This window comes from Lissotriton helveticus, chromosome 10, assembly GCF_964261635.1.
Source record: "Lissotriton helveticus chromosome 10, aLisHel1.1, whole genome shotgun sequence".
NCBI lineage: Eukaryota > Metazoa > Chordata > Amphibia > Caudata > Salamandridae > Lissotriton > Lissotriton helveticus.
In genome coordinates, this window is record NC_136071.1 from 353340149 (window position 1) to 353367116 (window position 26968).

At 43.5% G+C, this 26968-nt stretch overlaps 1 protein-coding gene and 3 non-coding genes across 4 annotated transcripts in view; all 4 read left to right on the plus strand.

The window, feature by feature from the left end:
• Positions 1-26317, plus strand: part of TBRG4 (transforming growth factor beta regulator 4) — an 83291-nt gene extending 56974 nt beyond the window's left edge. Inside the window, exons 7-11 of the mRNA XM_078662561.1 lie at positions 2373-2517; positions 6111-6356; positions 7690-7801; positions 16580-16694; positions 25825-26317. Coding sequence (XP_078518687.1) covers positions 2373-2517; positions 6111-6356; positions 7690-7801; positions 16580-16694; positions 25825-25926 — 720 coding nt within the window. The 3' untranslated portion in view covers positions 25927-26317. The remainder of the gene's footprint in view (positions 1-2372; positions 2518-6110; positions 6357-7689; positions 7802-16579; positions 16695-25824) is intronic.
• On the plus strand, positions 5853-5988 carry LOC144786350 (small nucleolar RNA SNORA5). The gene has a single exon (XR_013602152.1). It is a non-coding gene; the product is annotated as a small nucleolar RNA SNORA5 (small nucleolar RNA).
• LOC144786348 (small nucleolar RNA SNORA5) lies at positions 6678-6814 on the plus strand. Its single transcript, XR_013602151.1, has one exon. It is a non-coding gene; the product is annotated as a small nucleolar RNA SNORA5 (small nucleolar RNA).
• Positions 8375-8508, plus strand: LOC144786352 (small nucleolar RNA SNORA5). The gene has a single exon (XR_013602154.1). It is a non-coding gene; the product is annotated as a small nucleolar RNA SNORA5 (small nucleolar RNA).
• Positions 26318-26968: the final 651 nt, after the last annotated feature.

A 26968-nucleotide genomic window follows, 5' to 3' on the forward strand; every position in this document is an offset into this window, starting at 1 on the left:
TGACTAATAAATGACACACGACTCAAAGGAGATCCACAGGAATTTTTGAAAAATAAGCTTCTTTCAAGATTCATTTTAAGACCTAGATGGTTGCAAAAAGAAGTATATTTTTCATGAAAAATACTTTATATTTTAAAAAGTGGACCCTTAGTCCAATTTTCTAGATTTGCAATGTTAAGCACTCAACTTAGATTCAGTCTTTGGTTAACGCAGACAGGGTTCAAATCAGTTCCAAGAGTGCTCGCTTAAATCCACCCACACCTGCGATATAGTGCACCCTGCCTTGGAGCTTGTAAGGCCTGTTAGGGGGTGACTTACCTATACCTTTGGCAGTGCTGCTGGACATGGCAAACGTGCTGTGTGCCATGTTGGCTGTCATTTTTCACTGCACCAAGGCATGCAAGCTGCAGTGGCATGGTCTTGGTGAGGGGGTCCCTTGGAGACCCTTTCCTGTACCCATGCCCTAAGTACCAAGGGTACCATTTACTAAGCCATACAGGGGGGTGGAAGTTGCCAATCGTGGTACAGTTTTAGGGAAGGAGCACTGGCACAGTGGACTTGGTTGGCAGGGACCCTGTGCACTTACAATCAAAACATCATTTTACTGGGTAAAAGTGGGGGGGCTAACTGTCAGAAGAGGCCGTTCTAAAATATGGCACTATTCACGTTTTATGTTTTTTTGGCAATTTATGCACAATCTGTTAACTTGCAAGAGGTCTCTAGAAGTTCATATCTGGGAGGCCCACAACTTCTAAAAGCATGGACGTAGTCACTGGCATCCTGTGAGTTTCACGGATGATCATGGCTTTTGTAGCCAGGCTTTGCATGTTCCTTCTTGATACAAGTTCTTTGCAGTTACGTGTACTGGGGCATGTGTAGCTATCAACTGGTTTATTCGCAAACATTTCAGGTTAACACAGGAGACCATAACAGGCTATGACTACATTTGCTTACATGGTTGTAGTGGTTCACAGTGGCTTGCCACCATGTTTTCATTTTATTGGTATCTGCCTCAGTGACTGCTCGTAGCATTTCCTGTTGCTCAGCCTGTGCCATCTCAGGCTGTCCAGTTTGGTGAGGGATAGTGGATCATATCCAGAGATGGCATGGATCTTGCTCTGTTGTAACTTCACTGGAAAAGACTGCAGTAGAGTTGTCTGTGAATGGGGCGATAGGCATTCTGTTTTGCGGCCAACTGAAGTGGGTATATCCTCCATGCTATTTATTTCCTTACGTAATTCTCGTACTCCTCACTCCCACACAACATGCATACATTCTCTGCTGAGGGTAACCGGCATTAACACGGAGTTCCCCGGCCAGACGCGAGTTCCATTATTACTCGTGCAGCATTGACGACATTGATCGACTATTTGAGTGCACAACTAATCAGCAATTACCAGTGGCCATCGAGCCCTCAGTGTACCTTCCCAAAACGGAAAATAAGCATGCCATAATCGGCATCATTAATTGAGCCATCTCGCCCAAATAACCGATTGGAAATATATTCTTAACCAAAACGAGCTGAAAATGGCCCGGTTGAAACCCACGATGGGAAAGATCTGAACCCTTCATCCAGGACCAGTATTTTATCCTTGGATGCCTCCCCTGAGGGCGCCCACATCTAGTACGACGCCTCACTCAATACCTCGACATTAAAGAGGCTTTGTTATATTCAGGCAACCCTAATTCTTTAAGTCCTGATGATGATCCCATTTAACTAATTGAGCGAAGGGATCGAAACGTCGACACCTATGAGTGTACATACATGTAATATTGTAAAATTTGTTATTGTTTGTTTCACTCCAGGCGACACTGTCACTATTCTTTTCCAAACTTAAGTGCCCTGTTTTGCTCCTTCTCTTTGCCTGAAGACACCCCTTCTCACTTTTCTCTATCTTCTCCTCTTCGAAGTACGGCACAGGCTTGTGCCATACTATCTGCTTGAAATATTGTTGAAATTATTTTGATTGAAAAATAAATTTCCTGCCCGGCTGGGCAAGGAAAAATATCGTATAGTAGTCCATTGTGTGCTATATTGTATTGTGAGTCATTCAAATAAGCTAGGAACCTTTGTTTCTATAATACATTCTCTGCTGAAGCACGTGCGCTGTGACCACCATAAAGGGCAGAGAGAATTTGCTGAAAGGCTGGGAGTGTTTAGAACAGTGAGAAATGTTGCTCTTTTGTTTCAACTGCTGTTAGTAATTTGCCTTTTATAACTACTCTGGCTTTGTATTCCTTGTGGGTTGGTCGCATTACTTCTACCAAGTTAGGTGGACTGCCTGCTTTTCTGTACTTAAGTTCAATACCAGTGGGCCCAAGGGTGCCGCTTAGCTTTGCATTAGCCTGCCATTTATCTTGTTTATTTTCAGGTGCACAAGAAACTACCTGCAGAAATGGATGCTTTAGAGCCACAGTTCCAGGTGGACGTGGTATGGTCCCTGTGCGTGCTACAGCAAGCGAAGGACTCATACTTGCAGAGGGTGCTACAACCAGATATTTACATGCAGATTCTAGGTAAATGCTCAATGTAATAATGGTTTTAAGTCCATGTGTTTTTGCACAAGCTGGCAATGTGAATTACGTATCCCCACTTCATTATTTAAGATTTGTAAATTGTTGTCAAATTGTCATTTTTCATTCTGTAAATACTTGAGTAAAATGATCTATGCATGATTTTGCTGCAGACTGGCATCGATTTGCCAGCATGAAGGTAACCAACCAGGCCAAATGGGCTTTGCTGTTTTTTTTCTTTAATGTTTTGTGGCCAAAACTGTCCTCACCAAGGCTTTCCTCACCACATACCCTTCACTCCACTCTCTTTCCCCTTCTTTTGCAATGCAAAGAAAGTTAAAAAAAATCATGTTTTTTTTTTGTTGATATCTTCATAACCATCGGGTCTTGCCGTGTTAAATATGTGTTTAGGAAGCTGGTTCACATTAATAGCTTTTATGCATTGCTTTAGTGTTTCAAGTGGCTGCACACATTATAAAAGTTTAGATGGGTTAGTTTGTAAATTCAATCATAATATTCCTTTTGCCAGTCGCAGGTGCTAGGTGATTTACTCATGAAATGTTTAGTTTTGACCTTCTTCCTGAAACGTTTTAGTCCTGGATTTATTGGTGTTACTTAAGTAATTCCGCAACTTGTATCCAGAATGCTGTCTTTCATATGTGCCCTTTCCTCACTGTTCCTCCAAAGTTTTTGTGAGATGGCAGGATGTATAATTTTGGACGTTTTAGGGTGCCTGCCACACACAAGCAGTTTTTATTAGCAGCAGTAGACCCCCATGGTATTAAAAAACTATTTTTAACAGTGAATGTGGTGGGTACCTCTTTTGCATTTGTTTGATTGCGGCAATTGTGTTTGAATGTTAGTAATGCGTCCGAAATCATGATATGCTTATTGCACTGTTAAATGTGTTCTCCCTGCTTAGAGAGTTTTTTCGATGGACCTGACCCTATGTGTGCAATCCTCTGACAGTACTGGGTGATGAACATCATCATAGGATCATCCCAGTCTTTCGAGATCTGATCACTCCAACCTTAATACAGCGCTTATCAGTCTCTTTCAGGATTATTAGTCCCCTCTGTAGAAATGTCAGTTCGATTTGAAGGCTGATGTTGCTGCTACTGGAAAGTGATGTGAGACTTGTTACATACTTTGATATTCTCTTTTGTCGTAAGGGCAACATAATTAAGTTATGGCTGAGTAAGTGTAAGGCTAACTGGTCCGATCTAATGTCTTAATGGTTTTATTGCTGTATTAGGCAGAGGCAGGAAAAATATTTGGTGGTGTGGATTTAAATGAACTAAATTAGGAAAATGTGTTCATCAGGAAGAGTACAAGTGACTTTTTAACCTCTTTGGTGCTCATGACGGAGTGGTTCCGTCATGAGCACCAGTGCTCCTGTGCTCATGACGGAACCAACCGTTCCCCTCAGTCTCCTGAGTACAACGATACCTCACTTGTGTGGGTGGGGCAAGGACCTGTCACTGGAAAGAGACCAAAACATAGGGCATAAGGGTATAGCACCGAGAATTCTAAACGCTTCATTTAAAAAAATGAAAAATACGTTTTTAGCCAATTCTGCATTGGACACCCGCACAAGTGAGGTATCATTTTACTCTGGACTCTGAGGAGAACGCTGTGGAGTAGGACATTTGTGCTGCCACAGTGATTCCTCACAAAAATATGTGGAAAATGTGAGGGGTCTTTCAGCTAATTTTGAGGTATGTCGGGGATTCTGGGTAGGGAAACGTTGGGGGATCCACGCAAGCCATACCTCATTGGACTCACCAGGGTTAGTGTTCAGAAATATGTGGGTTTGGTAGGTTTCCCTAGATGTCAGCGGGCCTGGGGCCAAAACCCCAGGTCCCCATAAACCCCCACCCAACAAGGTAGTTTTGTTATAGGTAATTTTGAAGTCTCCACAGTACGATTTGGGCCATTTCCTGATGCGGCCTCTATGCCTACCCACACATGTGAGATACCATTTTTATCAGGAGACCTGGGGGGAACGCTGGGCGGAGGAAAATTTGTGTCAGCCCGGTGATCCTACAACTTTCTCACACAGAATTGTGAGAAACATTTGATTTTTTATTCAACAAAATTTGAGGCTTGCAGGGGATTCGGAGTGGGGAAATGTTGTGGAACCCACGCAAGTCATACCTTGCTGGACTTCTCCGGGTATCTATTTTTCAGAAAGGTGTGGGATTGGTAGGTTTCCCTAGATGGCCGCCGAGCCCGGGGCCAAAAACTCACGGGACCCCCCTTGCAAAACCAGGTTGTTTTGTGATGGGTAATTTTGATGTCCCCTCAATAGGTTTTGGGCCCTTGCCTGTCGCGGGTACTTGACCCACCCACATGAGTAAGATGCCATTTTTATCGGGAGACCTGGAGGAACGCTAGGTGGTAGGACATTTGTGGATCCACGCAGATTCCAGAACTTTCCGACACAGAATTTTGAGACAAAGTGATTTTTTTTTCCAGCTAAATTTGAGGTTTGCAGGGGATTCTGGGTAGGGAAATGTTGGGCGACCCTCGCAAGCCATACCTTGCTTGACTCCCCCGGGTGTCTTGTTTTCAGAAATGTGTGGGTTTGGTAGGTTTCCCTAGATGGCCGCCGAGCCCAGGGCCAAAAAGTCATGGAACCCCCAAGCCTAGCTTCGAAGTGGTTAAAAAGTGGTTGTATGAAGATGTTTTGAGGCCAGCTGTTCATTTATGGGTTCATGCGTTAAAAAATTATTTCCTGATGCATAGTCCCCTTAAAAGTATTTAAGACATCTGTCTGTGGGATGGTTTGGAAAAAAAGTGGTTCTATGAAGGCAGATTCTTTGCATGCATAGTGTGTCCGAAGTCATAATCTAGATTAAAGCCTGCACATCTGTTCTTATTTATTCAGAGACCTTGTTGTGTGTGCTTTTGAATCTTTAATTTAGAGGCAAGTCTGATCAGTCCATTTAACTGTGTTCTCCATTGAATAAATTTGGATATAAAAACTTGCAGAAATATAGGCTTTAGGCATTTGTTGCTTAACAAGGTAGTACGGTGCAGGCTTTTGTAAAATATATTTACATCTATTTTGGGCATCTGTGGATAGCCGATGTAAATGACAGTGTAGCATGGCATAAGAACACTGATGGATTACAGAACATGGCATATCTGAACTTTCCTGCATCCCTGACCTAATTGAGAGAGCTGTTCATTGATTATGGCATCGAATAATTAAACCAAAATGTGTATTGGTAACAATTCCAGCGTTCATTGGTTGTGCAATTCATTATGTATGACAGCAGAACCATCTTCAAAGCATGCCTTATGACCACACAGAAATTACCTGAAGTTCAGCCTGCAGTCTTGTCAAATTCAGTTCTGGCTTTTCAGTGGCAGACACTGGCCCAAAAGACTGCTACAGTAAAGCCCTGCAGCCCATGGGCCTCGGTCTCTATCAGTTGAGACTGGGGATAAAAAGTGCTGCTGACAGATAGGATCATATGTGCTTTGAATCGCTCCTTTAAGTCGTTTTGTGTATATTATGTTTTAAAGTTTTCTCTTAAATGTACTGTTTATCCCTTGTTATTGAAACTGAATATGCTTGTGTCGTCCAGGTGACCAGTCGGCCAAGGCCCGTAACTACAGACTGAAGCTGGTCTGCATCAACTCCAGTGCTAGGTTTGACTGTGCCGAATACCAGGGGCCCTACATTCCCTCCGACATTCTGCACAAAGAAGTCCTGCTGCATGGTGACCGGAAACCCACCCCACTGCAGACCGGTCTGGCCGAGGCGTTGAAGGCAGTTGCTGGAGAGTCTTGCTTTCGTCATGGTGTGATTACAGTAGATGGCTGGCAGATAGGTAAGCCTGCACATTTTGTAAGCTGTCCGATGTCTACGTGCCTCTGTAGTGATATCCTATAGACTGCTGCAGATTAGATTTTTTTTATTCTCTGTTTGGCTTCTGTTTTGAACAGCCACAAAATGTAAGTAATCTAAATCTAGAAAAGTGGCCTGGTTTTCCCAGTCGAAAAAATCACAATTGTATTGCCAATGATAGTTGCACTGCCAAAGTAAACGTATTTGAATGCTGAAAAGTAATCCTCTCTCACGAGTGGAAAAAATACCATTTTGAGTATTGTCGCTTTTTGATGACTCCTCCCTTATTTATTGGAGCTTATCTTGCAGCCTCGTCAAATTCAGATCCGCCTCCGTTGTGGCGGCGTCTGGCCCATAAGGCTGCCACAGTGAGTGCTTGTTGCTCATGGGCCCCATGTCGCTGGCACTGGACAATGGGGATAAAATGTGCAACAGACATCGCAAATTCATGAGTCTATTCTACCTAGGTCGTCTTTGAAAGTTTACAAGGCTGGCTTTGAGGTCCAAAGCCTGCACTGCAGACGTTTCCCATCATGATTCCTTGTGATAATTATCTGTTTTTTCCTTGGTCCCAATTGAAAGCTTGACTTTTAATAGATCATCCAATTGCCGGTAATTTGCAATTTTGTTTTGTGTTTTTATGAATGTAATAATGCTTCCTAAAAGGCTTGAGGTCTTTCATATTGAGACCAGAGCCTATGACCTTTTCAGTTGCCTTCAGCCCTGTCCCTGCTATTTGTACTTTGCTCTCTTATGGCTTCTTTTTCTGCAGTCTGCTGCAGCAGTGTTGCAATTAGTTTTTTGAAAATCAGTGATTTCTTTTTATGCTTTTGCAGACTGTTCTTAAGCTTCATGACTATCGTTAGCTATTAAACTACGGCTATTGTATTGCCCCATAACGCCACAAAACCATCCATCCACTAGCCCAACATAGTCAACAACTGACCTTGCTCATAAAAAAAAAGTTGTACTGGAACCACTACCTCGTTTAAGAAAAAAAAAAAAAAAAAATATAATCCTCTGACACATCTTTTTCTGAGGGTTACTCTTTGATCATGGGCTTTGCACCTCTGCGAATGCACAATATTCCAGATCAGCTAGTCCTCAAACCTACCATCTGTCAGGAAACATAATGACCAGTCTGAAATGATGCAATTAGCGTGTGAAGAACCCGGGTTTTAAAGTGCCTAAATAAAATGCAGAGCCCTCTTTGTTTCGGCTCTCTTCTTTGTTTTGTTGTAAAACAGAGGTTGTGTTAAATTGATTAGTTATACATATTGAAGGCTTGTTACAGTCAGTATCAATTACTATTTCAGATGGCGAGGTGGTTTTGGACACGGAGAACAAACCTCTACCCCTGAATGATCTGGTAGCACCGCATTTGCCTACGTCTGCTGGTACAGAGCCTTTGCCCCCCGGTGCTAAAAGGTACGGGAAATTTTAACTTGCATTAATATATACATTTTATAACTTGTACTTGACCCATAACATGCTAAGAGACCATCTAGGTGCCTAGTTTGCTGTGAAACTAGGAAACCAGAGTGATAATTTAGGCATCGCATTGTTTGAGCCTGGGGAAATCTCTTCACTTCCCCAGGTTTATTTGCCTTGCTTTCCAAAATAGAAATGCTGAAGAAAAATCCCAGATAACATAACTAATTGCTATGAAACATTGGCCTTTACATTTAACGCTGAATAGTAGCGGTGTTTAACCAAAAAAACCTTTCTGTACGATTTATTTCTTATTAAATGCTTTTTGATCAAGTTGTCCTTTGTGCACATAAAGGATGTCAGCAGTGCAAACATTCCTCTATAAAAAAATCTGAGGCTTATTTGTCTGTCTAGAAGTGGTAAGTGTGAATTTGGGGACTGCAATAAACTCCTGTTGCTGTCACTCTTCTGTTTGTTCTTTATCCTATGGTTATTTCCCTTTCCAATGTCGCACAGGCCATTTACATTTAAATGCACACGCTTCCTAGAATTGATTCCAACCCTCTGTTCTGCAGCCTTGTCAAATTCAGTCCTACCGCCTCTATGGTGGGCACTGGCCCAAATGGCTGCCATAGTAACTGTGTAGCTCATGGGCCTCACATCCGTCATTGGATGATGGGGATAAGAAAGTGCTTCAGACAAGTCTTTAATAAATGTCCTCTGGCTTCTATAATCTTAAATCTGTTGATCTGTTTCAGTTATGGCGGAATGACGGTAATTAAGGCTGCGTCTTCTGCAGTTGGATTATGTTGCATGAATGGAACAGGCCAGCAGTTAGAAACTCGGAAATACTGACTGTTTTCTGGAGTGTTTGCTAACTCCCTCCAGATCGAATTGTAAACATATTGCCTATTAGTAGTTTTGCAGGCCTACTGTTAGAAGGAAGTGAATTGGAAGATTTAGCACGTTTGCCTGCTTATTCATTAATGTGCATGTGGTCCTTGGGAGATCATATGTTAAAGTAATTTTAAATACTGGGCATGTAAGGGTTCATTGCAATTTTTGTCAGTGTGGAATAGTAATGGGATTGTATAAGAGTCTTTCTCTGGATGCACTGCTAAGGTAAATGTCAGCATAAAATTAGAGTAAAGGCAAACCTTTATGGCAAAGTTAGAAATGAAAATGAATGTGAAGTTCTTCACTGAGAGAAATAGTTTGCATTAGCCAACATATTTTTTTTATTTACACAACTGTATATTAGGTTGCAAAGTTTAAGACTGAATTAGTGTAAAACCTAATTTGCCTTTTTTACTCCTGGCTGAAATTCGTAAGGTGATTCTTGACGGGGGGATATCTATACATTTACTTGTGCAGATTTTTCCACCATGAGTGCAGAGAAATCCGCAATAGTAAATGCTACCGCACAGGGGGGGTCTGTTAAGTGAGCATTCCAAAGCGTGGTTTGCCTTGAAGGTCTGAAAATCTCACAAATCCTAGTTTGTTGGCATTCCTTAACTCCTCTCTGACCTCTTCCCACCCTGGGAATGGATGAAGATTTTCTTTATCCGGGGACTGAAGTAACTTTCCTTTCGAAATGGTATTTGTTGGAGGGTTTAAGGGACATGCTTTATTCAGTTATGTATTCCTGTCAAGAATAACAAGCATTTGCAATGTAATAGGTCTCGCATTTTAGAAACTTTGACCTATTGGTATTGTAAATGGCAACACCTTCTGTTTTTGCAGTTTTTTAAGACCTAAATAAAAGGCATTGTCATTTACAATGCCAAAATCTCGCAATTGCGAGACTTATTACATTACAAATGAGAAATAGCTCTGTTGTTCAAAGCCGCACTCCTTCAGTGAGAGCTCATCTGTGTTGAGTTGAGCAGTTAGATATGTGCAACCTGAATGATAGTCTTATGTCTAAGATCAAACTATGAGCCATATCCCGTCCAAGCGATAAGCAGGAGAAAACAATCAGGCAGCTTGATAAATAAGAATACTTGAGAGTTACCATGGACACCAATCACTCCTGGCTAGAACATATACATTCCAGGAAACAAAAAACAATAACAATTGGGAAGGCGATTGGCAGGTTCACCAAGCTGTAGGAAGGAAAAGCAATTACTCAGTCGGTCACTGCACTAACGACCAAACGTATACCATTGCAGCTAAACACTTCACCAGTACTTTACTATAAGACATTAAATGAACTGGGAAACATTTTTTATATAGCGTTAAGCAATTCCCCAGCCTAAGTCTAGCAACTCCATATAGCAAACTTAGGTTAGAATTAAATCGGAGTCCGTTGGCTAACTTCCATAACACTTCAACGATAAATTATATATGTGAATGTAATAACACCAATGCCTCAACGCAAAGGTGATAATCTATAAGGGCCTGAAATGTAACCACTACAAAAGCTTTGACCGGAACTTGGACAGAATTAGGACAGTGATCACACAACACAATTTTCCAGGCCTGACCTCTCTTTCAAGTCTACCACGTCTTGAACTGAAAAAACCTAATAAAAAGTACTTTTAAGGGGAACTATCGAGAGGAAGATGTATGCTCTCTTTCGAATTACCATCATAGCGACTTAACATTTAATTCCTAATTCCTACTCCAACCCAAGAAAACCATATCGTTCTTTTAACCCAGAGGGAACTAACAAAAATACATATTTAAGAATCTGGCTTTTATAAATTCCTTTGCATCAATTTGTGGGGTCTTGGAACCCACACATAATGGGCAATGGTTCATGTCGATTATGCAGTTTTCAGTCAGACTATAGAACATAATATTGGCCCAGTCTACGAGGTCTGTGCAAACAACATCTTTGAATATTTTTTAACAAGGTAAACTATTTGATCCACCAGAGAAGCAATCAAATATTGTCTTAACAATAAATCTCTATTTTTTTATTAGTGCCTTAATGAGAATTTTGGATATTGCTTATAGTAGCCTGGGCTTTGTTTACTTAATTTATTTGACGTATTTCTTTAAAAAAATACTTAACTTATTGATTTTAATACACTACTATAATGGGTACCAAAAGAGTGGAAGCTATATGCATTTTCTTTTCTTTTTTTTAATTTTAGAAGATGTAGTATTTATTGTAAAGTGATTTGATAAATGTAATCCTACTTTCGTACCTACGTACCAAGAGATAATTCTTCTGTGTGATGCTGAGGTGTACAATATATGCAAACTGATCGATATTTTGCAGTGTGGGACCTGAGCTCCGAAAGTGGGCAGCCTGAAGGAAAGCTCTGATGTCTATGGGTCAAATTTTAAGATGTGTAACCTGAGATCTAGCTATGGTGTCCAAGCTGTAAGATATGTTTAACATGAGAGATTGCTCTGCTATCTAAATCCAAGTTGTAAGATATGTGTAACCTGAGAGAGGGCTCGGTTGTATAAGGGGAGCTGTATGAAATGTGCCTACTGTGAAGTAACGCTGTTTAACACCAAGATGTAATATTTGTGTAAATTGAATACACTATTAAGATAGATGCGACTTGATAGAAACTTCTTTTAAGACATATGCAATCTGTGAGATAATTCTGCTGTCAGATTGAGGGGCACAATATATACAAATTGAGGGAAGTTCTGCAGTCTCGGGCCTTAGCATGTGAAATCTGCATACTAAAGGGTAGCTCTGTTGTCTAAGTCCCGAGTTGTAAGATGTGTACAATACGACAGATAATTGTGGTATCTGAGTTAGAGTTGTAAAATATTTGTAACCTGAACGATAGCTCTCGTGTCCAAGGTAGAGCTGTGCGATGAAAGTAACCGAAAATATAGCTCTGCTGTCTGAGAGAGCTATAAGATATGTGCAGACGGAGGGATACCGCCGCTGCCGAGGCCTTAGAATATATTATTTGCGGCCCTTGGAAGAACTATTTTATCTAATGCCCACGCACAAACAATCTTCCCTGAGTTGCCATGGCACATTTTCTACTGTAAGTCTGAAGCTGACATTTCTGTAAGGTTTCCAAGCATTTCCAGACAGATAAAAGGAGGAGCAACTGAACAAGGGAATACGGCCTAACGACCAGAGCTACCGACTTTGTAACTGAGACAGTGTGTTCGACTTTCGTCTCCCCTCAACATCTTGTGATTCTGGGCAAACAGCATAATAATCTCCTCATGCCTCAAAATAAAATATGCTTTAATGTAGTCTGGGGCACGCATAAAGCGCTCTCATGTCCTTAGCTTAGACCAACTTCTCACTATATGAAAGCTTCCTAAAAATAGTAGGACGAAGTTCACAGGCTACGTGGCACTCCTTCACTCTGCTGGGACGAAGCGCCTGGCAAGGCTGATAAACTGCCTGATAAACTGCATTAGTACAGTGAATGACCCCCGTCTACTGACCTCAGTTTTGCTACCGGTTAAGTATGATTTCCTTACAAACTTCATGCGCTCACTCCAGGCATGACTTTCATTTGACGTCTCGTTGGGTCAACTGTACGAATGATGCATCAATCTACACTAGGGCTGAGTTACCCCCGCCAGCTGATATGAGAAGATGTGGCTGGTTGAGGTTTCCAAAATAAAGATGTCCTGAATTGGTGCGGTGACCGACTATAGAACCCTGATGAATCTGCCAGAAAACAGATAAGGCAGTGAAACATGTCGGTTACAGGTAGTGGTATGCGACAGTACGCTACCAGCCTTTTTACTTCACCAGCATACACCAGATTTATTAATAAAGAGGTATAATTGGTGTGGCTGATGATTTTAATCACTGTTTGGTTGGTCATATTTTAGCACCTTATTTTGCACTTTTTTGCTTTTGGACATTATTTTTCGTTTCGAAAAGGAATGGCAACCGATGATGAGAAAGGGGCATAGAATTGGTAACATCTGCCAAGTTCCCCGAGGGTTGTTCGCCCATGAGGTGCCTTCCTTTTCACCACACATTTTTTTGTCTGATTAATTTTCACTTACGTGTGGGTGGATGTATTGTCGTAATAGGCAGACATCATTGGCCGTATCGAGTTGAACTCCGCCCTGAACCTCCTATTTTACAGTTCACAAAAAGAGTTGTGATGCGGATGGATAGGCATTAGAGGTATTATACCTCACCACGGATATAGAGGGGGTTATTTCGGATGTTAACAATATATCTCCGATTTTAGTAGATTCTCATGCCTAACAAATCAACATCAACCATCTCTCGGGGACTGGGATTTGTGTATTGAATGACTTTCAGAAAGCCCTTGCAGTTCCTTTGTATCCCTGCTTAATATCTGCACATTTCGGTGGCTCCTACATGTGAACTGGGACATGCGCATTGTAACTGCTGCTCATGTAAAGCGCTCCTAAACCTTCGGGTCGCGGAGGCACTATATAAAACCGCAATAAATACATTTTAAAAAGCTCAAGTAGTCCCTAAAGGAAATGGACAAAGCCCTGCATGGCAATATAACAGTAGTTGGTTGGTGCAGCTTCAAATAAAAACGGAAGTGATGCATCAGACCAGCAATCGATAGGGAGGCCGGAAATCACAGTGAAGCCAATTGCAAGCAGGAGGCAAGCAGCAGGCGGGATTACCCTCGCTATGCAGATAACTAGATTTCTTGGAGAGACCTCTAGTGCACGCTGCCTAGGCAAAACCTAAAAAGTGCATTTGCACAGAAGGCTCCGAAATGGAAGTTCTCACAAAGGGACTATGCGCCTTCACAAAAAAACGTGATATGTCCAGAAGTATGTCTGGAAACCTGCTCCTGGCAGAGCTTTCTAGACACACTTTGTGGATGTTAGTCAATTAAAAAATGGGCCATTTCACTCTGGTGAAGGCACACATCTCTGCCTTACATTTTTTTCCTGAATAGGTCCAAACATTTTTAAGATGTTACTGCCACTATATATGCAAGTTCTGGAGTACTTTCATCAAACTTATTTATATGGCTACCACCATTAATTTAATAAGACACGTTGGCTGCCCTCTCGTCTGAACACATCAAGGAAACCATCCCTTTTTAGTACCTGGAAATGTAAGTTTGAAACAATAGCATCTTTTCCTACAGAGTTGCAACCGATAGTCAAGAAGATAAGACTGTACCTAACAGAAGAATGTGTAAACCTAGGTTAGCTCACATCTCGGATGTACCTTTAATGTTAGTCTTGACATCTGAATGTCTCATGCCTTCATTTGTAACTCATTTGGTGAAAGAGGGCAACAAGTTCCACATGTAAGATTGGGTGGATGTCTTGCAGATCTTTTATAAAAACTAATTTACCATAATGCTCAATCTAAATTTATAATACCCAAACATCAATTGATGCACCTGTCCATACCATGCTATTGAATACTCTTTAAGGTCACAGGATTATTTGTCTTGATTCTTCATTTTTAAACACTAAATCTCAATCCTAATTCTGAAATGCAGTTTATAAACAGTGGGTACTGAAACCTCTTTCTAACTTCTGGATATTTCTATCTGTGGGGGTTGTTCACAGATTCCTTTATTGATTTGTGTTGAGCAGCGTGTGGATTTCTTGACTACCCGCTGGTTTTTACATTTAATTTTCTCATATTTCAGTTTTCATTCTCTGATTTCTGGATATTGACTGTTTCCTTGATATATTCCTTATATGCTAACTGATAGTCTCTTGATGGGGACTAATAAAGATAAACTTCTAACCTTTCTGTGATTACCTGTGATAAATACATCCTGATCAATTATATTTTGTTCATGTTTTGTATATCCGATGTTTTTCCTTTTCCCCCTTAGCCTTTGACTTGCTGTCTTTCCACTGCAAATATATAGTAATTAATGTTCCACACCCATTTAAATTGTAATCCCTTGCTAATCTGCACTACACCAAAATGTATTTACAGTTCATAATTCATGAAAACGTATTTCTTTATATGCTTTCTATTGTTACTCATGTTCTCTCTCAATTTCCCTTGAACTTACTTAACACAATACTAGGTACACCAAATAGGATTTTATTGAGGTACCAGCAGTTACTGAATTGGCCCAAGTATGAAAGATTAGTTGCGAGAAACGTTTTTTCTATACCTTATTAACACAGTCCCAACTTTGTTTACCATTGACACTAATGCAGAATGGGGGGATGAAAATTATAGTTGAGTTAATCAACCAGTCGGTGGTTGCTATTGCACAAGCTCCTGTCCTTACTTGATGCTTTCAAACTACTACTGATCACCCAAAGAGGTGCCTACAACACAGTATCTCACAATGGATAGGTCTTCAATAATATTACATCGACCATAATTAGTCCCAAACTTTCCTGCAGATATTTTGAATCTGCAAGTTCGGTGAAGGCTGACATTTACTGTCCCGGGAAATGCCATTAAGGGAAACTAAACTTCAAATCTTGAACACAGTAACGCACTGGTGCCTTATCACCCTCATTCTGTCTTTCAACTTTGTTCCATTCATATTTTCAGTGCGGTTCATTCTAATGTATTTCTCTGAGCTTTATAGCTAGCATCAATACAATTGGTCAACCTGAAAGTAATCTGTCCAGCCTGCCACCTTCTATTTCACATTTTCTGAGTCCACACACTCAATTTGCCTGTGAGCATTAGTGCTTCACAAATGCCTAACATTTATGATCCCTGCTGAGCATTACATTGCTTTTAACCTGAGCTTTGTTTTACTCTTGCTGCTTGGTGTCTAAAAGAGGAGCGTGGCAGGGTGTGCAGAGGAAAATAACCAGTCGTCCTCATCAATGCAAAAAAAGAGATCCTGCATTTTAAGTGCTGAAATAATGTAATACTGCTTCTAGGGTTCAAAGGTAGCTTCCGCAGAGTATGCTCACTCCAAATTATGAGGAGTCAGATTGATTCAGTGCTGTATATACTGCGTATGGAAAAGACCCCTCTCTATCACAGTGTGGTAGTGGGTTAATATACTGCTATCCCACAGTCTTGTTATTGCTATCTTCTCTCGCTGTACAGGTATGGTTAAACGGAAGCCGTGGTAACTTTGCCCTAAGCTAACTCCTGAATATTTCACTCAGTAGCGGAAATGGTGATGCGTTTCTTTAGATTAGTGCAGGTAAACTATCTCTGTCCCTGACGAGCTAGTTTGCAACTTGAATGACACTTTTATCTTTGGCATCATCATGACCAATCAAAGTTGGTAAAGATGTGTACAATATCTGAATGAAAACCCACTTAAGATACTTACTCTATGCTGCTTCTGGTATAGGATAAAAAGACAATGTTCTATTCTTGCCCATGTTAGAAGGGGTCATCATGTTTCTCATTCTAAGATAACATTCAACAGCTTCCTTTGGTCAAAAAGACGTGATGGTGTTTACATTGACCCCTAGGAGTTGCTAGACTTCTGGAAACTTTGCCTCAAAATATTGGCTGCCTGGGCCACTACGTTGGGTGAAGGGCACAACATTGCACACCAAGCAGATGAACATGTACATCATTTTGAGACCAAAATATGTGAAGTATGCCTTAGAGAATGTGCAGTTGTCGCAGGTTTTTTCCTTTAGTCAATGGTAGAGATGGAATTTGTGTTCGATTGATCATGAGGCCCAGAAGCCCATCTCTAAACATCTGTTAGGTATTTTGTCTTATCAAGAAAGGACCGGGAATATAGAATGTATTAGTCCTAGTTTATACCTGCTGCATGCTTCCCACTCAGTCGTTCCTGGTCATTCACTGTGAGCTGAATATTATTGCATTTTGTAATTTCAATAAATGGCAGTTTGTTGCTCGATTTCAAATTGTATTCTTTCCTCACCCCAACCTCTACTTTTCCACATTAAACACAGGTTAGCTTTCCTTTGCTGGGACTTTTCAAGCTTCAGTGGAAAAAGTAAGGATCTGCTGGGGCGATACGCTTTGTCTCGAAGGAATCTGCAAGTTGCTGGCTTCCTGATTGTGGACGTAAGTGATAGGCGTGGATTCATGAAAAAGCTGTTGCACTTAATGATTAAGTTAAAGGGGTTTGGATAAAAGTGTTTAGCATCTGCTCATTTCTGTTTAGCAGTTGTTGCAGTAAAAATAATTCTGCGGATTGCTGTGCGACTGAAAATAAACACTGGTCCAAATTGTATTACGTCTAAAGGGGCAGACAGTAGTTGGTCGCATTGTAATAGTAGCAGGTGATGCTTTTTTTGTTCCTCACTGTGAAGTTGATGCATGCATCAGCATTCCATTTCAGCTGTGGGCCTTGTTTCATGGCTAGCTGTGTGTAGAAAAAAAAAGTCCACATGGTGGGACTCATTCACAAACCTCATTTTGTAGTACAACAAACTGCAATTCACAAATCTACAGCCTGAGACTCCTATCTGTGTGGAGATCTCTGCCATGGTGGAAAAGATCTCTGCGCACACAGGTTTGTTTTGATAGCAAATGTAGGAGGGAGCAAGGGGAGTAGTGAGGAAGTGGGGATTAATTGCTGAAAAAATGGAGAGGATTCGGGGAAGTTTAAGGAGGGGCTTGGGAGGGACATGCTAATGAGAAAACGCACTCCCAGAAAATAGTAAAATAATTACAAATTGCTACATACATTTCTAAGGTTACTACAGCCGTTGAGGTGTCAAAACAGGATAAAATGTGCCCAGCCGTGGAGTAAATTTGAGTACCACACATGATCCACTACTTATACTGCAATACACTACCATAGAGAATAGAGGAGACCAAAAATTAAAATGACTTCAAATAAATTATTAAATAAATTACATTAGTTTAGTTTGGGTTGGCTGATGGGTCAAACTAGAATTTGATTTAAAAAAACGAACTGAAAATTCAAAGATTAAAGTGACGTAATTGTGTTGGAAAGAGATCTGAGTGAATGTTAACATTTAAAAAAACACTAATATATACTAGTTATAGTGGAGTTTAAAAAAAAACTTTCACCCCTGTGCACGTAATCTAGTCCAGAATATTACCTGTCCCTGCCTGATCCATATGTTGGGATAAATATCTTTTGCAAGGCTTTGAAGTGCTCCACTGTGCCCTTTTTGACCTGCCCTGTGCATTTATTTTTGTTTGGCACCTCTGTTCCTTTCACGGAAGCTGGTTTCAAGTAGTTTACTAAGATCAAAGAGTCAAAGATAGCTGAGAGCTCACAAACAAAAACAAGATGGCCGCCTGGTAGGAGCTCTCCTCCGGAGCTCCTAGTGCTAGGGATCCCTTTCATGGATTTATCCCGGATAGCACTCGTCGTCACTGGGAAAATATAAGTAACTGGAGCTGGACAAGTAACTGGATGAATAACGAGTAACTGGATTAAAAGGAGCTGGATATCACATACCTGCAATCCTGGCGACTGGACCCCTGCAACTCGCATCGGAGCTGTCGGCGGAGCCCTGGACGGTGGGAGAGAGCCTGCTGCGGATGCAGACGTGAATATACGTCGTGAAGGATTGCCTGTCAGCGCCGGCCACCATGAGACTGCATACCGGGGCTGCAGCTGCCATCGTACAGCCCGGGGACTAAGGAGAAGCGCCGCCTGCTGCCTGCCTTCGCCTGAGAACACCGGTCGCGAGGCGGGCGCCTGGAGTCTGCCTACCGGGGCTGCAACTGCCATCGTGCAGCCCGGGGTCTGCTGCCTGCCTTCGCCTAAGAACACCGGTCGCGAGGCGGGCGCCTGGAGTCTGCCTACCGGGGCTGCAACTGCCATCGTGCAGCCCGGGGTCTGCTGCCTGCCTTCGCCTGAGAATACCGGTCGCGAGGCGGGCGCCTGGAGTCTGCATACCGGGGCTGCAGCTGCCATCGTGCAGCCCGGGGTCTGAGGAGAAGCGCAGCCTGCTGCCGGACATTGCCCGAGAACACCGGGCTGTGGAGTGGACGCCCGGAGAGTGCCTGGCGGGACGGCATGCATGGCGCCTGGAGTCCGAAGGCACGGTGAGGCGCTGCTTGCTGCTGCCTATGGGCGCTGGGACGCCGAGCGGAGCGACTAGGAACCTCCGTCCAGCTGCGAGTCCCGGCGCTGGGATCGGTGTGCGCTGATGAGGCGTGCCTCCCACCGGATTGTCCCCTGCTGGGAAGATCGAGGTCTGATATCTCGTGCGGCACCCTCCCTCCTCTCGCCGGACTGCAAGCAGGCATTGGAGCTGGCTGGGAGGCTAGCGAGCTGGGGCTAGTTGCTGCCGCGAGACGTCCAAGTCCCATCCCCTGACAACTCACGCGGCGCTGCAGTCTGTTGATGAAAGAAGCCTCTGACAACGCGAACCTGCGGACCACCGGCTGCTATTGAGACCCGGGGAGCAGACCTGCAAAGGCGGGGTCGCGCTGGCAAGAAATGGATAAACAGAGCAGATGGGCACATTCAGGCAAGATCCCTGATGTCTGCAAAACGCTGCTATTAACATCATAACTACTGTGCAGAAATAACAAAAAAGCGCAAAGACTCTGCAACTTTGCAACATTTTAACTATGTTCCTTGTCTCCACCGCCAATAAATGCTTCACCTTGCGCCACTTTGCGGGCAACATCATAACTCAGGCTAAGAAGTTCTACAAGAAGGTATTGTACATTTTTGCCTTCCTCCCTTTGTTCAAAATGGCTGGGGCCATAAAGCTGTACTAATAAATCTCCCTCCTTTACCTTCGACGCCCACAAGGCTCCCCAGCTTGACTCCTCCACACAAGACAAGACCACCAAAACAGAGATAAGACTCCCTCCCAACAAGTCAGAGCTGGGCTTGCACAAATAGAAACTGAAATAGCCCTTCCTTGGTCCTAAAGCAACAACAACTGACAGAGGACTATCAGATATATCCCCCCTATTTGGCGGCCATATTTGACTATTATTTCACCCTCTTCGGCGGCCATCATGGACTAGTCACTCTCACTGCTTGCCCAGACCCTAAGAACTGACTATCTACATAGCTCTGTATCTAAACACTGTAATTAAGTATCTGCTTTGTATTGCAGTATTGGATCTTTTATTTTCATTTTATTTTATTTCTCTATTTTGTTTTCTACTCTAGTATACACATTTGTTGTACTTATATTTGTTATATTTACTGCGGCAAGCTGCACATATCTCACCTCTATCCCCATCATTCACTGTCCGTTGCAGCAAGCTGCACATATCTCACCTCTATCCCCATCATTCACTGTCCGCTACCGCATTTATTTATTTGTTGGGTTTTCGATGTAAGCTACCTCACGATATTACACTGATTATTACTACCTCATACACTTCGCTCTGTCATGTAAACTGCACTCAGCCACTTTCTACGCCTAGACTACACTGCTGTTACCTCGTACATGCTAATATGTAACTTGGCTTCCACCTAATCGGTCCTACCTCTCATAGTTGGCTACACGGTGTAAGCTGACTGCTTCCTCGTATATAGGATACATTTGGTAAGCTGCACCTACCCACTGTCTGTTCGGGGATCACACTGACTTCTACCTCTTATACTTTTGATCACTCACTAGTGTCCCCCTCGGCCCTGTAACTAGCGGATGACAGCTTGTACTACCGTCCTATTTCCTACACCTATCGCCACAGCCTCTCTAAAATGGAGCTCAACGGCAAGCACACTTTTAGAATTAACTACCCCTCCACTCCTCTCTCCAAAAATGCCACTAAACGTTTTAAACACAACTTCTTGAGGTCGCACCCTGAAACACCCTTTGCCGACACCTACTTCTCACCGGGCAATGGAGCCCTGAATACCGATATCATCTTCCACACCGCACGCAGAGCCCAATGGAGAAAAACTTTCCTATCCCTACTCAGTCTCCACCACCAGGAAAACACCTCATGGCCTAATTCTCACCATCACACCTTCCCACCTCTTCCCTGGTAGGTCTACCATTACTATCTACAATAACGGGATTGTCCTAATCCAAGCCACGGACAAGAACCTGGAATTACTAGACAACCTGCTCCCCAAGTTCAAAGAGCACCTCTCCAAGCTGCTGACCCCTACCCAGAACTCCGTCAGCACTATCTCCCCTGACGTCGCAGCCACCACCTACTACACCTCTACCCCCAGCACCCCAGTAAATGGCCCACCTGCTGTTAACGCCCCCCACTCCCCAAAGACCGTCACAATTATCCCCACCGCACATACTAGCAGCCCCTCTAACATGACCCTGCTTATCCCCACCCATACTCTCTCCATCCCTCTCCCCCCGGACAGAGCATCCCCCACCCACAACACACCACCATCTGAACAAGTCACCGCCCAAAGTTTATCCTCCCAGCCCCCCACCCACAACACACCACCATCTGAACAAGCCACCGCCCAAAGTTTATCCACCCCCCCATCCCAGCCCCCTCACGACAGACACCTCTCCCTCCCCATCTCCCTCCCCACTCCCACCCACGAATCTCTCACACCTGACACAACAACTCCCACCCACAACACGCCTACATCTGCACACACCATCACTCGGAGTTTATCCACCTATCCCCCCCATCCCCCCCACGGCAGACACCTCTCCCGTCCCTGCTCCCTCCCCACTCACAACGCTACCCCCCTCCCAACAAACGATACAGAACATACCTCCTCCCTTACCTTAGCTTCCCCCTCTCTCCCACCTCCTATTCTCAGCCCTCACTACCCTCCTGTCTCCCCCACCGTCTTCAGCCTGCACTCACTCTTCTACTCACCGGCACCGTCTTCCACTGAAGTCACTACCTATGCTTCCCACCCACCGCCTGTCTCACCTACATCACCCACACCCCTCGCCCACAAACACATCCACACTTTGAATACCATCCCACCCTTTAGCACCGCGGAACCCCTCAACAACGCCAGTATACCCCCTCCCTTGATACCCTGCCTGCTCCCCAGATCACCACTTAATCACTCACCAACGGCTCTCTCCACCAACACCTTCCCCAATGACCCTCCTGACCTGACTTTATCCACCCTCCAACAAGTCAAAGAGGAAATCTTACAAATCAAAAAAGAAGTCCACGCTATCAAAGACCTCCTCTCCTCACAGCCCAGTCTACCTCGCACCATCCCACTACCCTACAAACGACGCACCCTCCCTACATACCCTCGCCCCCGACGACACCAGCAATGGCCTACTATCCCCGTCCGCAATAACTCCCACCGCCCCCGTCGTGTTCTCAACCCCTTGTCGGACCGCGACCTATGCTCTCTCCTTCACTCTTATGGCCCAGGTCCGGTAAAAGACTTTTCCAACTCACACATCACCATACCCACAATTCTTACAAACCCTCGGAGGCTCCCAACACTCAACAACAGAGGCTCCGTCCCTAACAACCTCAGAAAAGTTCCCCTCACATTAGATAGCTCGACCACCCTACTCTCTCCCAAACTCAAATGCATCCTACTAAACTGCAGATCGGCCCAGAGACATTCCTCCGACATCGCGGATCTCGTCTCAGAAAGGGATCTGGACCTAGCCATTCTAACGGAAACGTGGCTCACTGAAGCCTCTACCCCGATTATGGACATACTAGTCCCCCCCCAATTATCACATCATTAGGCTGGACAGGTCTCCTGGCAAGACGGGCGGGGGAATTGCATGCATCTTTAGGAGCAACCTCTCCGTTACTCAAGTCACCTCCCCTTCCCTTTCCTCCTGTGAACTCCTCTGCCTCGACATCACCAGTGAGGGCAAACAAGTCTGTGCTTTACATCTCATCTATCACCCGCCTGGTGACAATCTCATATTCACCCAACAACTCATGGACATGATCACTTCCAATGCTGGTCGGCAGACCACTCAAGTCTACCTGGGGGACTTCAATCTCCACTGGAACGATCAGAAAGACACCGTGGTGAATAGTCTCAAATCTTTCCTCAATGCGCATGACCTCAGCCAATTATGCGATAAACCAACACACGACAAAGGCGCGATTCTCGATCTCATCATTGCCAAAGAGAACGCTATTCAACTGGAGGCGATTCTACCCTGCAATTGGTCAGATCACCACATTATCACCTTCTTTATCAACGAAAAAGTTAAACCTAACCCTACTCAACCAATCAAATCCAAAACATGGAAAAGGGATCTGAAGAATCTTAACCCCTCTACCCTACCTCCCCACATCGGCAACCTCCTCCTCCCCCCTTCAGGTGCCTCAGATGTTCAATCACTAACTGACCACTACCTTGACTCTATGAATACAATAGTCAATGAAGTCGCCCCTATGCAACTGAAGAGAGTCTCCACCAAAATTTCTAACCCCTGGTATGATGACAGACTCAATGACGAAAGGCGTAATATGCGAATGGCAGAGCGCACCTGGAGATCGGATCCTTCAGCACTGCATCTCAAAAAGCTTAAGAACAAGAGAAATGCCTACTTTAGGAAAATAAAGCGCACAAAGTCGGACTTCTTTAGCCGCCAGTTGGACCAAGCGAAGAACAGGCCAAGAAAACTGTTCGAGCTAATCAAGACCCAAACAAAGGCACAACCCACACAATCAAACAGCACAACAAATGGCACCCCACACTGTGAAGCCTTCTCTGCTTTCTTTAAACCAAAGACTGACAACATAAGAAATGACCTCATCATGGATGTAAGCCGATACCCCAACCACACCAGAATGGCAGACACTCAACCTAAAAACAAGGCATCCTGGCAGTACTTCGATACCTATTCGGAAGAAGCAATACACAAACTGCTCTGCACCTTGAAGCCCTCTAATCACCTCACATACCCTCTACCTGCTAATGCTGTAAAAGACTTTACCCCCTTGCTCCTCCCTCTCTGGACCAAGATCATCAACAGCTCCTTGCAGCAAGGCCACATTCCAGACTCCCTTAAGGTGGGGCAAGTCACGCCTATACTCAAGAAACCTACTGCTGATCCGTCTGACCTAAACAACTATCGGCCCATCACCAATATCCCCACCCTGGCCAAACTGCTGGAGAAATGTGTCCAACTCCAACTAACAAAACACATTGATCAATTTGACCTCCTCAACCCTCATCAATCAGGCTTCAGAGCGAAACATAGCACGGAAACAGCTATGACACACATAATTGATGACGCCCTCCAAATTCTGGATCACAATGAGTCCTGCCTCCTCATCCTTCTTGACCTCTCGTCAGCATTTGACACGGTCAAACATGAGAACTTGCTGGAGCTGCTGAATACTCGAATGGGGCTATCGGGAACTGTTCTCAAGTGGTTTTCGTCCTTCCTTCACAATCGGTTTCAGAGGTTCAAGATCGACAATGTGCTATCTACACCTATGCCTGCAGATCTAGGTGTTCCACAAGGATCCACCCTCTCCCCTACACTGTTCAACCTCGTTATGGAACCGCTCGCCACCTTGCTTCAAGCATCCAATGTTCAATTCCATATGTACGCCGATGACACACAACTCTATCTAAAGTTACAATCCCCGGAAGATATCAAACATCTGAATTCCACGCTTATTAACACCCAATCTTGGCTGGCCAATAATCACCTCAAACTAAATGCTCTGAAAACTGAGTTCTTACTCATCTCACCCCCGGCGAAAACCTCCTCCACCCAAACCTGGCTCAATAACCTAACAGCACTCAATGTCCAACCTACCATCGTGGATTCGGCGAAATCCCTAGGCATCACACTCGACGCCAAGCTCAACATGCAGCAGCACGTCAGCAAAGCCACAAAAGCAGCTAATTTCCAAATTAACACGCTGAGGAAAATCAAACCCTTCCTCCCGGCCAAAGACTTCCAAACTGCTGTACAAGCTTTAGTCATCCCTCGAATTGACTACGGAATTGCGGCCCTCAGCGGTCTCCCGCTATCCACAACAGCACCCTTAAGAGCCTCCCTGAACGCTGCCGCGAGACTCATTACTGGCTCTAGAAAGCATTCGCACATATCCCCAGACTTAAAGTCTCTAAAATGGCTGCCTTTTGAAGCCAGAATACAGCTAAAAATTGCAGTTATGACACACGCGGCCGTGCACCACAAGGCACCCAACTACCTCGCTCAAAAGCTGTCTATATCAGGAGGTTCGAGAACCAATAGGAGTACAAAAAATCTACTCCTGAAACCTCGTAGATTCCGGAAAGCGAAAACCTACAAGCGCTCCTTCTCAGGAATGGCACCCAGGATCTGGAATGCGCTCCCTCCTGAAACCAGGCTGATCTCTTCCACGGCACTCTTCAAGAAAGAGGTGAAAACCATCCTTCTGGCCAAGATCTCCTGATCGCTATAGATGCTGGTTCAGAGACTCTGCATTGTATCACTGCTCACCCTATCCCTTGGCACTACACTTTACCTGTAGAGTGGCACTACTACGCTACTCTCTTACTACCGACCAAGATATGATACACGTTGGTTTACTGATCCACCTGAACACCTCTGTATTGGGATCAATGACTTGTGCTGTCCTATATTACTTCCTTACCTGATTGTATATGGATTGGTTTTATGTATGTTTTTTATTATCCATGTTATTACCATGTTATTGTTATTGTTACCATGTTGTTGTTGTTTTATCCATGTTATTACCATGTTATTGACTTTTATACTGTTCCCAGTATCTCTGTTGACTCCTACTGCCCCTACCCTGTCTTTGTGAAGCGCTCTGATATCTGTAAGGATCCTGTTCGCGCTATATAAAACTTTGAATAAATAAATAAACACTGCCTTGTATAATATAATTGGTTGTGGGGTTCAAAGTATGTAAGACCTAGCACATACACACTATGAAATAGTTTTGGCCTTATCTGCACCTAGAAGCTTCTAAAACCCATGCCTCTTCCTAAGCAACATTGTCGAGTTTTCAATGCTTATTTCTAAAAAGCCACTGACTGAATATGCAGCAAATTTGTTTTTACTGTGCCCCGTCTGTGCTGTGTTCTGCTGTATCGAAGTTTCTGATCTTTACCGCTTATTGCAGTAAACATTGACTGCTCATCTTCACTGCTTTTTGAAAGTCATATATCCAAAGGGAGTAAGTAACTTGGTTATCCATTTGCAATGCATTGGTATTGTGGCTCTGTGATTAGTAGCAAATGAATGTATCCTCACAATACTGCTCAGCAACTGACTTCCAAAACAGGACCTCAAGATGCTTCTTTCTGCCTTGCCTAATCAGCATTTGCTCTGTTTATCTACAGGTGCCCTATTATGAATGGTTCGATCTGAAGTCTGAGTGGCAAAAAGTTGCTTACCTGAAAGACAAGATGGGCAAAGCTGTGGCCGAAGACATGGCTAAATGAGTACATGGAAGTTGAGCCGTAGACATTTAGGACTCTAGAGAGAGAGGATGATGAACTGGAGCAGTTCATATGAGGAACCCAATTCCAGCTACGCCTGGTTGGCTAAATTTTTCCATTTTGTGAAATTAAGACTTGCGGATATTTTATGGACACCAGTGGATGCTGAAGAGGTTTCTGAATATTGCCTTCAGCTTAAAGTCTACGTGTCCAAGTGCCAGAACTAGAGTGGAGCAATTCCCGAAATGGAAGACTGTATATAAAAAGATGGCGCAGTGGTTGACAAAACCGCTGTACACCTGGAGAAATATTTAATGCATACAATCTGTATTTTAAGATTAATGTTATCATATGAGCAGTAGTTTATTCTGATAAAGAACATGCTCTGGGGAAATCAAGCTGTTAACTTGTGATTATTTTTGGTTTGTGTTTTGTTTTTTCTTTACTTAGCTAGAAAATGAATTGTACCAAAGCATTGTGAAATAATTTGGATTGCATAATCTGGCTCAAGATTGCATGTGGTAAATAAAGCAAGATAGTCCATTACATCACACTAAAATCATTAACAGACTGAGCAATAGAGTTGTAGTTCTTGTTTTCATAACTGGAGGTGTGATTAAGTCAAGTATTCCAGTTTTGCTGGTTCACTTGGTTAGGGTATTTTAGCTTGTGAAAGATCAATTGGAAATGTATTCCAATTGCATAAACGGCTCGGTATGAGCATTTAAATGGCACTTACTACCCCTGATGAAGTGCTGAAGCATTTTGCAGCATCACTTCTTTCAACGCAAGGACGTGCTCCAGCACATTAGCGGACGTTTAGGACTCTTAGACTCTAGGGGATGCATGTGATCCACGCGGGAAGTGTTTTGGTAGTGTTTGTAATGTACTGTTTACTTGTCGTCTTCTGCTTCCATGAAGCATGTAGTGGAATGAAGAGGGTTGAGGGATGTAGTGTTAAGCTTTATATTGTCTGGTTGAAAAGGTGTAGGTTATAATTGTTTGTGTGAAATATTTTGGGGTTCTGTATGTTGCGTAGCAAATG